Source organism: Carassius gibelio, chromosome A5 (assembly GCF_023724105.1).
Source record: "Carassius gibelio isolate Cgi1373 ecotype wild population from Czech Republic chromosome A5, carGib1.2-hapl.c, whole genome shotgun sequence".
NCBI lineage: Eukaryota > Metazoa > Chordata > Actinopteri > Cypriniformes > Cyprinidae > Carassius > Carassius gibelio.
In genome coordinates, this window is record NC_068375.1 from 21989373 (window position 1) to 22004929 (window position 15557).

A 15557-nucleotide genomic window follows, 5' to 3' on the forward strand; every position below is an offset into this window, starting at 1 on the left:
TTTTATTGCATTGATATATGATGTCCTATAACTGCATAATCAGATCGGCAATCAGATTATTTCTTTCATGTTTATTTTCAGAAAAGTGTGATACTTTTAAAAGTAACTGTGAATAATTAATATAAAAAAAGAATGTTATCAAGTTGAAATTTTGTAAAAATTTTAATTTTAAAAATTACTTTTATAAGATTAGGAAAATTATCAACCTGATACGTCAATGTTAACATTTTCAAGCAATTTAACTGGCTTCCAAATAAACCTAATTTTTTTTTTTTTTAAAGTTAAGACTGATATATTACATTTTTAATCATATTATTTTATAATTCATTTAATTAAATTGTTTGATGTCATCCCACAGCAAATTGAACTTGGTCATCCTTTATTCTAGAATAAAAGTGCCAAAATGGGAAATGGCTCGATGAAGCTGAACCCTCTAAAGCAGGTCAGAGGCTCTGCCAAATCCAAAAACAACGGAGAATCAAGCTCAGTTTCTCAAGTTCTCAGAGTTAGAGTGGAAGAATTAGAGAATCAGCTGAAGAAGAAGGATGAAGACCTGAATGCCAAGGAGATTCAGATCAAACATCTAGAGGAGCAGCTGGCCCAACAGAGACAGACCATCTCTGAGATCTCTGACACTTTGAGGAACAAGTGTCTCCAACTCAACAAGCTCCAGGATGCACTGAAGAATCAATGCGAACTAGGTCTCCTGCCATCACCTATCAAGGAAAAGGTCAGTCAGTGTCTCACTGGCCTGCTCAGAGATACCCTCAATAGGAGGAGAGGAGCCAAAGCTGGAGTTTCTGCAGAACCTTCATCCAGAACGTATGATTCCAGCGGTGTTCCAAAGTTCTACTTTGAGAGTGCACGAGTCTGGAAAGAGCAAAGGTGAGAGATTTGATTCATTTTCTGCTTTTGATGCTAAAGGTAATTCCTTAGAGAGTCTGATTGGCAGTTGTGGTTATGGTAATAAGGAGAAAGGAGGACAGCAGTGAATTTTGTTGCTAATTTCATTTAAATTAATCTGTTAAGGAACTACTCGTGTACTCATTTTCATGTGCTTCCATGTGATGAGGCATATAATCTCAAATTTATTATTGTATTATATTATATTTTTGTGGGTGGGGGTGTATGCAATATGTAATAAATTAATGTTGAATAACTTTTTAGACATAGTACTGCCAGTTATTTTGTATGTCTTGTTTGGCCAACAAAATAGTTCTAAGTCAAAGTAATATTCGTTACATTCGTAGAAGTTACTATAGAATCCTCAAACAGACTGTGACAGTTTTAAATGCACAGACACAAATAAGCGGAATGATACCAGGAGAAAAAAATCGACTTTTCCGCAAATTATTGCACTGCAAAATGCATTGACTAAGCACTCGCGGCTGCATTAGTGTGCTAAAATTTGTTTCTGGCCTAACAGTTTTGTGTGAAGTAACTAATCGCTAAAATCATAAGGTAAATCTGGCTTTAAGTAGTCATGTTATGTGTACGTGCTATGTGTATGTACTGTTTGTGTGTGTTTGAACAGGAATATTCATTATTGTATCAAGCATCCTCAAAGAGGTTAAATAGATGTGCCAATTTGTCATGGTGGTAATTAGTCTGTGTTTTTCATTTGCTAAGCTTATGGGAGACGTTGCGCGTAGGTGCTCATTATGTTGGTGGGCTTATGTTGGTCTAATCTTCCTGCAAAACACCATGCTGAGATTCATTATCTTGTTTCTATTGTAAAACTGAAATGAAACAACTGGTGCGCCTCATAGCATGAACCGTCCAATTAGTCCATCTTGAATAAACAGAGCTGAGTAGTAACTAATTACATGTTATCTGACTTACATAATCAGATTAAAAAAATACTCAGAGAGTACTTTAAGTACTTAAAGACTAAATTACATTTTAAAATACTCGTTATCAGACTACAGTAACATTTTTATTGATTACATGATTACATATTATTCACACAATAGCAATAAATTATTCATCCCAAATTCCTCTTTTTCATCTTTTAAACGTTACTTTAAAAAAATAGCCCAACGTTTATACAGGTGCGTCTCAAAAATTTTTATATCATGGAAAAGGTCTTTATTTTTTTGTAATTTAATTTAAAAAAGCAAACTTTCTTATATTCTAGATTCATTGCACACAAACTGAAATATTTCAGTAAAAAAATACTGAATTTTTTTTATTCTGATGGTTAAGACTTACAGCTTAGGTAAATTGCAAATCTTGTATCTCAAATTCCATTTTGAGCTTGATTAGTTTGATTTTACTTAATATTGAGTATAAATACTGGGTACCTCTTGGACTAGTTTAGAACATGCAACCACAATTATGGGAAAGACTACTGACTTGGCAATGGTCCAGAAGACAATCATCAACACCCTCCACAAGGAGGGTAAGCCACAGAAGATCACTGCTGAAAGGGCTGGCTGTTCACAGAGTGCTGTATCAAAATATATTCATAGAGAGTTGACTGGAAGGAAAAAGTGTGTTAAGAAAAGGTGCACAAGCAACAGGGATGACCACAGCCTTGGGAAGATTGTCAGGAAAAGCAGATTCAAGAACTTAGGAGAGCTTGACAAGGAGTGGACTGAAGCCGGAGAGTCATCTCACTCAGATGTCTTCAGGAAAAGGGCTACAGCTGTCACATTCCTAGCCACTCCTGAACCAGAAAAAACATCAGAAGCATTTCAGCTGGGGTAAGGAGGAAAAGAACTGGACTGTTGCTCAGTGGTCCACAGTCCTCTTTTCAGATGAATGTAAATTAAGCATTTCATTTAGAAACCAAGGTCTAGAGTCTGGAGGAACAGTGGAGAGGCACAGAATCCAAAGTCCAGTGTGAAGTTTCTGAAGTCAGTGATGATTTGGGTGCCTTGACGTCTGCTGGTGTAGGTCCATTGTGTTTTATCAAGTCCAAAGTCAATGCATCCATCCATCAAGAGATTTTGGAGCACTTTATGCTTCCATCTGTTGACAAGCTTTATAGAGATGCTGATTTCATTTTCCAGCAGGACTTTAGCACCTGCCTACACTGCCAAAACCACTTCCCAGTGGTGTGCTGACCATGATGTTACTGTGCTTGATTGGTCAGCTAACTCACCTAACCTGAACCTCTCGGAGAATCTATAGTGTATTGTGAAGAGGAAGATGAGTAACATTTGACAAACAATACAGAGGAGCTGAAGGCTGCTATCAAAGCAACCTGGGCTTCAATAACGCCTCAGCAGTGCCACAGACTGATCGCCTCCATGCCACGCAGCACTGAAGCAGTTATTCATGCAAAAGGATCCCCAACCAAGTATTTAGTGCATAATTAAACCTACTTTGGAGATCTTGAACATTTCTGTTTTGTAAACCTTTTTATGATTGATCTTTGAGAAAATATTCTAATTTTAATTTTTCTGAGCTGTAGGTTAATAACCATCAGAATTAAAACAAAAAACTCTTGAAATATTTCAGTTTGTGTGCAATGAATCTAGAATATAAGAAAGTTTGCTTTTTTTTTATTAAATGACAAAAATAAAGAACTTTTCCATGATATTCTAATTTTTTTAGATGCACCTTTATACACTCAGAAAGTCTTCCAGTTTTGTGGACATTCACACAAAGATCAGTCAGCTACTAGTCAGGTGGCTACACAGAATTTGACTGAATTCATAAAAATCATTCAACATTACATTAACTACTGATGAACACATTAATGTTTATTTGAATTATCACTCAGTAAATTATTTAACCATTACAATGTCTTTGAAAGACTTTTGTCTTTCAAACACATTAAAATGCACAAATTCACATTATTTCTTATTTACACATACTGCAGGCATTCCCAAACTTTTTAGTAATCTGAACATCTTTCACCCATACATTTACCTGAAGTACCCCTGAGATTTTAAAATAATATTTAATAATTTACATTTTAATGATTTAATTAAGTATGAACTTTTCATTAACCTCACAAACCCCTTATACAGTACCCTAGTTTGGGAAACCTTGCTAATGTAAAGTTTAATGCACCTTTTATGTTATTAATTTCCATGAATGAATATTTTCTTAAACTTTGTATTTTTATATCAGTATGGTGCAAGATTATCCTATTTAAATAAATGTGATAAAAAAGTAGTCAAAAGTAATCAAAAAGTAGTCTGATTATATTACCTGAAATGTGTAATATAATGCATTACGTTATTAACTACAATTTTTGTCATGTAATTTGGAATCAGTAACAGATTAAGTAATCTCAGTAATGTGTAAGTAATCTACCTAGCATTGTGAATAAATGAATAAGAATAACAACTTCTGCTATCACAGTTTTAAGCAAAACAGAATCCTTTCATATTTTTTTCTTATGACAAATGTGTTTCTAACAGTGTAAAGAAGCTCCTCACAGATGCTTTGAATAAGAACCAGTATCTGAGACGACTGGAAGTGCAACAGGTCAAAGACATGGTGGAATGCATGTATGAGAGGACGTACCAGCAGGGAGAATACGTCATTAAACAAGGAGAGCCAGGAAACCACCTGTTTGTGCTTGCAGGTACAAATTGAGCAACTGATTGTATTATTCAATTATAGTCACACTGGACAGGCATTGTTATAAAGATAACATAAGGAACTGTTTTAAAACCCTTTTAGTCACAATTTGCATGTACCGTATTTCTCGGACTATAAGTCGCACCTGAGTATAAGTCGCATCAGTCCAAAAATACTTCATGATGAGGAAAAAAACATATGTAAGTCACACTGGACTATAAATTGCATTCATTTAGAACCAAGAACCAAGAGAAAACATTACCGTCTAAAGCCGCGAGAGGGCGCCCTATGTCTTCAGTGTAGACTACAGGAGCACTGAGAAGTATAGAGCGCCATCTCGTGGCTGTAGACGGTAATGTTTTCTCTTGGTTCATATCTCTTAGTTAATTTCTCTTGGTTCATATCAAATTAATTTTGATAAATAAGTCGCACCTGACTATAAGTCGCAGAACCAGCCAAACTATGAAAAAAAGTGTGATTTATATTCCGGAAAATACGGTATTCACTTTGACATTAATCTTATGCAATGTAAACCACAATTGTTTTCTGTTTATGAATAGGACAAACCTAAATGAATTAAGGTGCAAATTCACTGAAAATGCAAGAAAGAATTTAAGTATTGTTTTCTCTTACAGATGGCAAACTGGATGTCTATCAGCACAACAAACTGCTCACATCGATAGCAGTCTGGACCACATTTGGTGAATTAGCCATATTGTACAATTGCACCAGGACTGCCTCGGTCAAAGGTGAAGTGTTTCTTTTGTGCTTCATTCTGTCTCTGTCAGTGGATGTATATGGGCTGTTTCTGATGAATATGTTATATAATTGGTTGACAGAGACAATCACAATTTGCCCCTGCACTGCTGCTCTCTGTGTGTTCAGTTCATGCCGTGACCATGGATTGGCCTCATGTAGCCACAGGCTTTCTCACCAGTGAGAACTAAAACACCGTTGTTTTGTCTTGTAGCCTTAATCTTATTGAGTTGTCAGTAATTTTGTTTGTTTCTTTGTGTTTGTGCAGCCAGACCTCAAATGCCTGTCCTTATAATATCTTTTACGCCGACTAAAAAAAAAAAAAAAAAAAAAAAGCACTGATGTGCAGTGAAACATGGATTATTAACACTAATGTTTAAATCATTGTGTTGCATTCTTTCAGTGGTTAATTCTTAATGTGACATTTAAGAGTCTCTCTCTCTCTGTATATATATATATATATATATATATATATATATATATATATATATATATATATATATATTTATTTATTTATTTATAGTGGTGTGAAAAAGTGTTGGCCCCTTCATGATTTCTTATTTTTTTGCATGTTTGTCACACTTTAATGTTTCAGATCAACAAACAAATTTAAATATTAGTCAAAGATAACACAACATGCAGTTTAAATGAAAGGGAAAACTAAATCCTAACCTACATGGCCCTGTGTGAAAAAGTGTTTGCCCCCTAAACCTAATAACTAGTTGGGCCACCCTTATCAGCAATAACTGCAAACAAGCATTTGCGATAACTTGCAATGAGTCTCTTACAGCGCTGTGGAGGAATTTTAGTCCACTCATCCATGCAGAATTGTTGTAATTCAGCCACATTGGAGGGTTTTCGAGCCTGAGCCGCCTTTTTAAGGTCATGCCACAGCATCTCAATAGGATTCAGGTCAGGACTTTGACTAGTACACTCCGAATCTCCACTTTGTTTTTCTCCAGCCATTCAGAGGTGGACTTGTTGGTGTGTTTGGGATCATTGTCCTGCTGCAGAACCTAAGTTCACTTCAGCTTGAGGTCATGAACAGATGGCCGGACACTCTCCTTAAGGATTTTTTGGTAAACAGCAGAATTCATCGTTCCATTTATCATAGCAATTCTTCAAGGTCCTAAAGCAGCAAAACAGCCCCAGACCGTCACACTACCACCACCATATTTTACTGTTGGTCTGAGGTTATTTTTCTGAAAAGCGGTGTTACTTTTACGCCAGATGTAATGGGACACACACCTCCCAAAGAGTTCAACTTTTGTCTCGTCAGTCCACAGAGTAATTTCCCTAAAGTCTTGGGGATCATCAAGATGCTCTCTGGCAAAACTGAGACGAGCCTTTGTTCTTTTGGCTCAGCAGCGGTTTTCGTCTTGGAACTCTGCCATGCGACCATTTTTGCCCAGTCTCTTTCTTATGGTGGAGTCATGAACACTGACCTTAACTGAGGCAAGTGAGGCCTGCATTTCTTTGGATGTTGTTGTGAAATCTTTTGTGTCCTCCTGGATGAGTCGTCGCTGTGCACTTGGGGTAATTTTGGTCGGCCGGTCACTCCCGGGAATATTCTGCACTGTTCCATGTTTTTGCAATTTGTGAATAATGGCTCTCACTGTGGTTCGCTGGAGTCTCAAAGCTTTAATTTTTTCCAGACAGATAGATCTCAATTACTTTCTTTCTCATTTGTTTCTGAATTTCTTTGGATCTCGGCATAATGTCTAGCTTTTGAGGATCTTTTGGTCTACTTCACTTTGTCAGGCAGGTCCTATTAAAGAGATTTCTTGATTACGAAAAGGTGTTGCAGTATTCAGGCCTGGCGTGGCTAGAGAAATCGAACTCAGAAACTCTTTGGCATAAATCAAAGGGAGCAAACACTTCTTCACACAGGGCAATGTCAATTTGGATTTTATTTTCCCTTAATAATAAAAACCTTCATTTAAAAAAACAACAACAACAACAACAAAAAAAAAAACACCACTGTATGCAATCTCTAACTGACTAAATTACTGTTAGAGAGAATGCTCTTTGAACTTACATTGTAGCTGGTTTGGTACTTAATATATAGCAGACTTTTTTTTTTTTTTTACCTCTACCCAAGTCAACACAATAAAATGTAATCATTTCCTAATTGGAAGCAGCTGTTGTTTTCTGGATTATTGAATCACTGAAGTTTAAATGGATGCTTCTGGTATTTCTATAACCTGCTGTTTTGTTATGAACACAGCTGGCAGCAATGTGAAGACATGGGCCCTCGATCGAGAAGTCTTTCACAACATCATGCGGATGACTGCCGAGGCTCGACACGAGCAATACCGCAACTTCCTGAGGAGGTAATCCAAACGGCTCATCCCTCAACAGCAGGTTTACTGTGGTGTCCTACCACATAATGTGTAGCCAAGCATTAGCTGGGCCTGAAAACATCAAAGAGTGATTTTGCATGAAACATTGTGGAGATCAAACAAGCAAATAAAGCATAGTGAGTTTTTTTTTGGTGGCATTAGCCATGCTATTGCTAATGAAGGTCAGTTCGATGGTCTGGTTGAAGTGACCTCTGTGACTTTGCTTATATAACTATCAGTTTAAATAGCATACATAAAAGAAGGAAAATACAATAATTCAATTTGAGGCCTCTTGAAGACATTCTAATACGAATAGATTGAAAGATATTATCTTATGTAAGATTAAATTAACACAACTGTTCTCCATAACCATCAGTTCAATCCAAGTCAAAGAGGCAGTCTTAAATTGCTTGGATCAGTTTAGTCATATGACAGTCAAAGATTACAATTTAAACCAATATGTTTTAAGACACATGAACATAGAACTGAAATTGAATTAATTCAATGCAAAAATGACAAAAATATCTTGTTTTATTTTACTTTATTATTTTATTTTCAGTGTTTCACTTCTTGCCAGTCTTCCTGGGGACAAACTAACTAAGATTGTGGACTGCTTAGAGGTGGTAAGTAAAACCTTTTAACATTAAAACTAACCAGTCCCATCAGATACTATGTATCCTTCTGTAGTGATAACCTTGTTTTCAAATGTCTAGATCCAAAGTGACAATGTTGGAAAAACAGTGGCAATATTACATGATCTTTCATCACTTGGCTCAGTATATTGTTACCATACTTGTTTGTTTAAGGCTGAGCGAAGTGTTCACTTCAGTGGAGGGGACGAGTGATTTGTTAAAGATGTTTGTAGCAGCCAGTATAAGCTGCTGACTGATTTATTCCATTTCTCCATGAAGGTCTAAAGAGAGTTTTTATAAAAGTGTGGGCTTTGTCAACTCAACGTCAAATAAGCCTCCTTGTGTTCTTCCATGCTAAACAAACATCAAGGACATTCTTCTCGATTTTCGGCCCCTGGAGTTGAATGGGAGAATGTAGTTATTCAATCACTCCGATGGAGTTGATTATATTCTCCTCTCTAGGGGTAAGGAAGCCATGTAACCCAATAGTGGCCCAGATGTTTTGGACTGAAGCATGCAGATAATGCGGAGCTCTATCATTAAACAGTGGGCAATGGAATGCAGACGGGACACTGGGAGCAGACAAATGTTTTGAGACCCTCAGAGGAGCATGGCATGCCTAGAGAGCTTCTCTAATGAAACAGCAGAGCTCTGTCAGAAAGACAGTTGGCGATAGAGATCAGTTGAGAACATGGACCAGAGAAATGAAGACTCAAACACGGTCTTGGAATGTCTCTGACGCACCACTACAATGTTCTAGAATGGTTAAATAATTATGTTTGGCAAAGCTCAGTCTAATTGGAAACATTCTAAACAAGATTTGATCTCAGTTTTCAGTCGAATCGTTCCAGTCCACTGTAAATAGAACATTATTTTTGCAAATCACTTGAAAGCATTCTCTGTCTCCAAGTGAATTGGAGTAACACCAGTTCAGGTACAGAGTTCTCAAGCTCTAGTCAACAAAAAATATTTCAAATAAATTAACTTATTCTGGAGTATTGAAGCCAGTTTTTAAAATGTTTTGTCATTGTTATTTATTATAAAGAAGTTGAACTGCTTTAATGGTTAGTGAATTGTTACCTTAATGTCAACAGTGCCATTTCTAATTGCGTCTAATGTGAAAACTGGCATGAAACACATTTTAGGAAATTTGACCTAAGTATGTAAGCGATAAGTGCAGGAGGTGTATCTACTTATATCGCTGTGGAAGACATGGCAGCCTTCCGGTTGTCTCCCTCGGGGGGGATCTCTCCGGGAATATGACAGCACTGGCTTGATGGTAAAATCAATAGCTAAATGAGTTTTGTCTTGTGTTTTCTGATCAGGAATACTATAATAAAGGTGACTACATCATCCGGGAAGGAGAAGAAGGAAACACCTTTTATATAATTGCCAATGGAAAGGTAATGTGCATTATATTATTGTCAGTTCATTTTTTCCAAGCCTGATTCTGTGTATTTATTGTATTATGCTTAATGTTTAATAATTTCTCATTTCATGGGCTTACTTAAAATGACATATGAATATATTCAATGTGGATATTCAATATATATTTGGTATATAAAAATACAAGTCTTTTTTTACTGCCAATAGAGGTTATGCTATATCCTCATTCATACCATTAAATGCTAAACCATGAAAAAAAAAGTGATTTAACTCACTCGAGGCACCATTTTTCCACCCCACTAATCCTCAAGGACTTCACTGCAGATGCTGCTCTGGGTCTGTGGGAGGTCGAGAGCATTCAGATAAATCAGTAATTCGACACTGAAGGGGTTAAGAGACAGGACTCTCCAGTGGGAAGCAACAGGAACTGTTTAGCATGAGCTAGTCAGGCTCAGTTCCCCTGTTGATTTCTGCTCCACTGTCGCTCAAGATGGGGGTGGGAAGGAAGATGTTTTACTGAGGGGGAGAAAATGTAATTACCGGAAATGATGGTTCTCGTCAGTCTGTCGCCACCATGTCCGAGAGCGTGTGGGGAATAAGGCCATTACTGCCATCAGAAAGGTCAAGAGGGTCGCGGTGGTTTTCTGGATCATTTTACAGAATTGAGAATGAATCAGAATTCAGAGAACTAACTCCATTTCTTCAGTATGGTTATTATTGATTACATGATGCCTAGAATTGAAGGATGCAGTCTATATTTGATGCATCATCTCAACACAAATGACATTTATATGATTGAAAATATATTTGGACCATAAATCCAAGGTCAAAAAAATAAAAATACAGATCATAAGACATACAGTTGTTCTCTTAAACTGATACGGTTAGTAAATTTTGAAAGGTAACCTCTTTCTTGCCGTGTTGCCCAGATTAAAGTCACACAGAGCACACAGGATCATGAAGAGCCTCAGATCATCAACACCTTGGGGAAAGGGGATTATTTCGGCGAGAAGGCCCTCATCAGGTGCTGTCCTTCTTCAATCCCCTGCTCAATTCTCATTTGCCCACTTTAATCCTGTTTCAGTAACCTTTTAGTATACGAGGTCTTTCAGAATTATTGCTATAACAGAGTTAAATTTAGTCTTGTCAACGTGTATATGACTTAACACAATATTATTACAAACAAATCCATAAAACTAATTCCCTGAATGTGTTTCTTACTTTGTCAAACCGCAGCGATGATGTCAGATCTGCGAATATAATCGCAGATGAGGAGGGTGTGGAATGCCTTGTCATTGATCGAGAGTGAGTTCACACTTCATGATAATCATCATTCACTTGATTATGATTTTTGTTTTGCACTCCGTGACAGTAACAACGGTCTTTTTTCAGAACCTTCAGTCAGACTGTCGGAACTTTTGATGAGCTTAAAAATTACCTCCAGAGCTATGTCGAACATTTAGCACGGGATGATAAGAAAAGAAATGCAAAGTAAGTATTAGCAGTTTCTTTTTCTTCATGACTCCTTGACTTCTTGCCTCTCCATTGTGCTGTCAAACAGTAAAGCTTACATTGTAAAACCGAATTAGTTGATCTTACTTATCCCCAAATGAATTTAATTCATAGAATACATAATATGTACATATGCACATATTGCAGACATAAGAAGACATATTTATTTTGATATAGAATGAGGTCTGAAAATCGGTTTGTATTATTATTATTTTTTTACTTTATCAGCAGAACAATGGTCAATGTCACAAATTTGCTCATTTAATAATATTAAATGATATTCTTTTAGGAGGTCAGGAAGCTGCACTCCTCCCTCCACACCTGTGTCACATGATATGATTGAGCTGAAAGAGAGAGAGAGCAACTTTGCATCCACTATACCCTTCAGCTGCCTCGAGGTCATTGCCACGCTGGGCGTTGGAGGCTTTGGCAGAGTTGAATTGGTTAGAAACTTGTCGACAATAATCACACTTTCTCTTCATCATTTAACATTCAAACAAAAAAGCATTTCCACAAAGTGAAGGAATAATATGAGCAATAATGATGCCAGTTTTTCTCTAGGTGAAGGTGAAGAACGAGAATGAGACGTTTGCGCTGAAATGCATCAAGAAACGGCATATTGTGGATAACAGACAGGAAGAGCACATTTACTCTGAGAGGAGGATCTTGCTTGAGACAAACTCTCCTTTCATTGTGAAGTATGTTTATCTAGACTGGTTTAGTAATGCCTGTTTAGTCTTCTGAGTTTTAGGAAATATTGGAACGTCTTGAAAATAAAGTGAGAATTGAATGTCACTGTTAATTGCTTTTAAAGAGATACCCATGAATCCCCTGAAGTGTTCACATGATAGAATTAAGAGAGAATGATTGTAATCAAATATAAGAGAAAATCCAGAAGCAGTGGATGTAATATTGAGCAGGGCATGGCAAATTTAATTGTTCTATTTAGATCTAAACTAAACGTTTTGTTCACTTAGAATGTACTGCACTTTTAAAGACAACAAGTATGTGTACATGCTGTTGGAGGCGTGTTTGGGTGGCGAGATCTGGAGTCTTCTTAGAGACAGGTTAGCTCCATTTCACGTGGGCAGTGTCCACTTCACTGATTTAATGCGTATGCTGAAAGTATGCCTGTTTTGATCCAGGGGGAGTTTTGATGAGTACACTGCCAAGTTCTGTGTGGGCTGCGTGACAGAGGCCTTCGACTACCTCCACAACAACAGCATCATATACAGAGACCTGAAGCCTGAGAATCTCATGCTGGACACAGATGGATATGTCAAGTTGGTAAGCTCCTCTGCTAAGTCAGCAAACTTCACTCCGTCAGCTCACTTCAGCGATATCAATTCAAAGCATCTTTTCTCAGGTGGATTTTGGCTTTGCTAAAAAGCTCCGGTGTGGCCAGAAGACCTGGACGTTCTGTGGGACTCCAGAGTATGTTGCGCCTGAAATCATTCTCAATAAAGGACACGGACTCAGTGTGGACTTCTGGTCTCTTGGAATCCTGATTTTTGAACTTCTTACAGGAAGGTTTGCATCAACCTAGGTTGTAGGAGAAATGAATGACTGAAACCAATTTGGTTGATGCTTGTTATCTCATAATTAGATTTTGAGACTTTAGCCTGGATTTCACAGACAGGGTCACATATTCGTATCATAGATCCTGTGTGTTGGAAGACATTTCATAATACAGATGCATGTAAAAGATTGTCTTGATTATTATAATGAAATGTGATCTGATTGTTCCTGAAGCCCCCCGTTTACCGGCTCCGATCAGATGATTATCTACACATTCATTCTGAAAGGAATTGAGAAGATGGACTTCCCTAAAAAGATCACCAAGAGGCCAGGTGACCTTATTCGAAAGCTGTGCAGGTATGATCATGGATCATTCATAACTCATTCTCATGTCTTTTACCTGATTTCTGAAACTCTCAGGTCCCACTTCTATATATAATAATAATAGGATTTTGCTGTTCCCCTTTTTCATGAAGACAAAACCCTTCAGAGCGACTGGGAAATTTGAAGAATGGAATAACTGATATTAAAAAACACAGGTGAGAGGACAACAGTCACAATCTGGTGCTGCTTGACTAAAGAATGTCCTCATAAATTTGTAAGTCTTATTTGAAACACTCATCTCATACGTATAAAGTATGAATCCCTAATGCAAAATAATGCCCATATTACTACAGATATTATACTCATTTTTGTGTTTCAGTACAGAAAGATTTTCAGATTTCTCTTGTTTTAAAAACTAAAAGCCCAGTATGTTTGGTTTTTCATAATGGTGACAGCCAAAATAACCTAAGGTCTCTTGATTTACTGTTCCACCAAATCAACTCGATGTTTTCACAAATGAATCCGTAAACTTGAGGAGATTCTAATCCTGACCTCCATGGATTTTCTGGCTTTTTCGGGCATGCTCTTGGATGCATTTATACAGCCAGAGGTCCAGTGGATACTTTGCTCTCGTGTTTTACTTGCAAACAGGTTTCCATCATGTTAGGAATCATTACATTTGCATTTAGCATTTTAAAAATAAACACACATTTTGAAATCTGTGCCATTATCACCTGCACAAATTTTACAATGGCGATTTAATTGATGATGTTATTCTTTGGTGTTTAGATGGTTTACAGGATTTAGCTGGAGTGGTATGAAATCCAGAAGTCTGATATCACCACTTAAAAGAGAGGTAAGACACACTTACATTACCTGGACAGAGTTTATTTTATAGGATTGTGTCAAAATAACGAGTACAATACCCTATATAATAATTTATGTATAATAATAATATATATATTATCTTACACTCACCAAGGCTGCAGTTATTTGATCAAAAGTATGGTAGAAACAGTAATACTGATGGCGAACACTGATCTATCAGTGATGGCGAAGCTGAATTTCCAGCAGCCATTACTCCAGTCTTCTTATGCTTATTTGGAGCTTAAGAAACATTTATTATTGTTGAATGGAGTTGTAATGCGTATCAATAATGAAACAAGATTTTCAGACTTCTTAAATTTTAAAAGAACAGCATTTATTTGAGCATTTACACACATTTTTCTGTAATGATGTAAAAGTCTTAGTCTCTGTTTACAACTGTTTTTAAGATGCATTTTTGTCGAACTGATCAGTGGACAATGCTAAATACAGGTGTGAATGGGGTCTAAAATATTAAGTCACTTTTTGTCAATTTTAATGCTGTAGCTATAAAAGTAAAAGTTTATTTAGAAAACTTAAATATACTTTTTGAACAGTAGTGTATTGGAATATTATCCTGTTTTCTCTTTTTCTTTCTCTTTCTTTTTCTCCAGGTGAAGGGACCCACTGACCACAGTTACTTTGACAGTTATCCTCCTGAAGAAGAAATCCCTCCAGATGAAATGTCGGGGTGGGACACAGACTTCTAACTAACCCCCAGTGCACCCATGTGAGTTAAACGGAACCCTTCTGCCATTTTTATCATCTCCAACATGCCAGCCTTTCTTCCAAGGAACCTCAGACCATGAAGCCAACAGAAGCAGTGTATGTGCTGCAAGAATGAACTTCATGACCGGAGGCTGCTGTTCGTGCTGTGGGAGGCACAGCAGAGGAGGACAGATATAAGAAGGGAATTGTTTCAGTGTTCAGATGTGCTCATATATTGTGATGATTCCCATTGTTGTATTTGACTGGAACCACACCACTGAGATGTCAGAGCAGGATCAGTCTGTGAGAATGATGTAACTGGGGCATCAACCATTGGTAATATTTACCTTTAGAAGTGCAGAAGGGTTTGTGGTTTTCCAGGAATGTGCGACGTTCCTTGTTTTAGAAGCGTTGGTGATGTCACGTATTTGAGCTCCTGAAGGTAATAACCACCTGTGACTGTGAATGCCACTGATGAGGTTTCAAAGGTTAACCTCAGCGGGTGACTGGCACTGCAGTAGGGTTATGTGAAAAGTAGTCTTTTTAGAGCCTTTTCTTCAGGTGACTCTAACCTCGGCACCTGAGTCAAATATGTTCGTGTTGATGTAATGTTTGATGCCTGCTTATTTTATCCTTGTGAATAGGAGGAAAGTGGTGAGAGTTTAGATTTTATTGTCAGTCTATAACATGTTTTACAGTAATTGCATAAAAAAATTTCAGCAAAAAAGTAAAAAAAAAAAAAAAAAAATTTGGTTCCCAAAACATTTCAAGTCCAGCAGTCATTGCACAGTAGTGATTTGTAAATGAGAATATCTATTAAATAACGGACTTGTGTGGTAACTTGTGTGGTAAGTTTCCTGACCGTATTGACCCATTAAGCAATTTACAAAATGTTCCATGATGCAACAGCCTCACCATAATTTTTGATTGCATAACAATGCGATCAATATTGACTAAAGTTCTGCTTTATTACCAG

The 15557-nt window shown here is 37.0% G+C and overlaps 1 protein-coding gene across 1 annotated transcript; it reads left to right on the forward strand.

The window, feature by feature from the left end:
* Nucleotides 1-403: 403 nt before the first annotated feature.
* Nucleotides 404-15478, forward strand: LOC128002983 (cGMP-dependent protein kinase 2-like). Its single transcript, XM_052592488.1, has 18 exons — nt 404-885; nt 4377-4543; nt 5175-5288; nt 7523-7628; nt 8197-8257; nt 9595-9672; nt 10585-10679; nt 10892-10960; nt 11048-11146; nt 11457-11610; nt 11729-11865; nt 12145-12234; nt 12313-12454; nt 12534-12697; nt 12920-13042; nt 13162-13224; nt 13799-13865; nt 14488-15478. Exons 1-18 carry the CDS (start codon nt 404-406, stop codon nt 14581-14583), a joined length of 2307 nt encoding a protein of 768 aa, XP_052448448.1. The 3' UTR covers nt 14584-15478.
* Nucleotides 15479-15557: the final 79 nt, after the last annotated feature.

Excerpts from the sequence above, each read along its gene's own strand:
- LOC128002983 (XM_052592488.1), top strand. The coding sequence starts at position 404 with ATGGGAAATGGCTCGATGAAGCTGAACCCTCTAAAGCAGGTCAGAGGC. Across the intron at positions 11,611-11,728 it reads GCTTTGGCAGAGTTGAATTG|GTGAAGGTGAAGAACGAGAA; the intron begins GTTAGAAACTTG and ends GTTTTTCTCTAG. Across the intron at positions 12,455-12,533 it reads CAGATGGATATGTCAAGTTG|GTGGATTTTGGCTTTGCTAA; the intron begins GTAAGCTCCTCT and ends ATCTTTTCTCAG.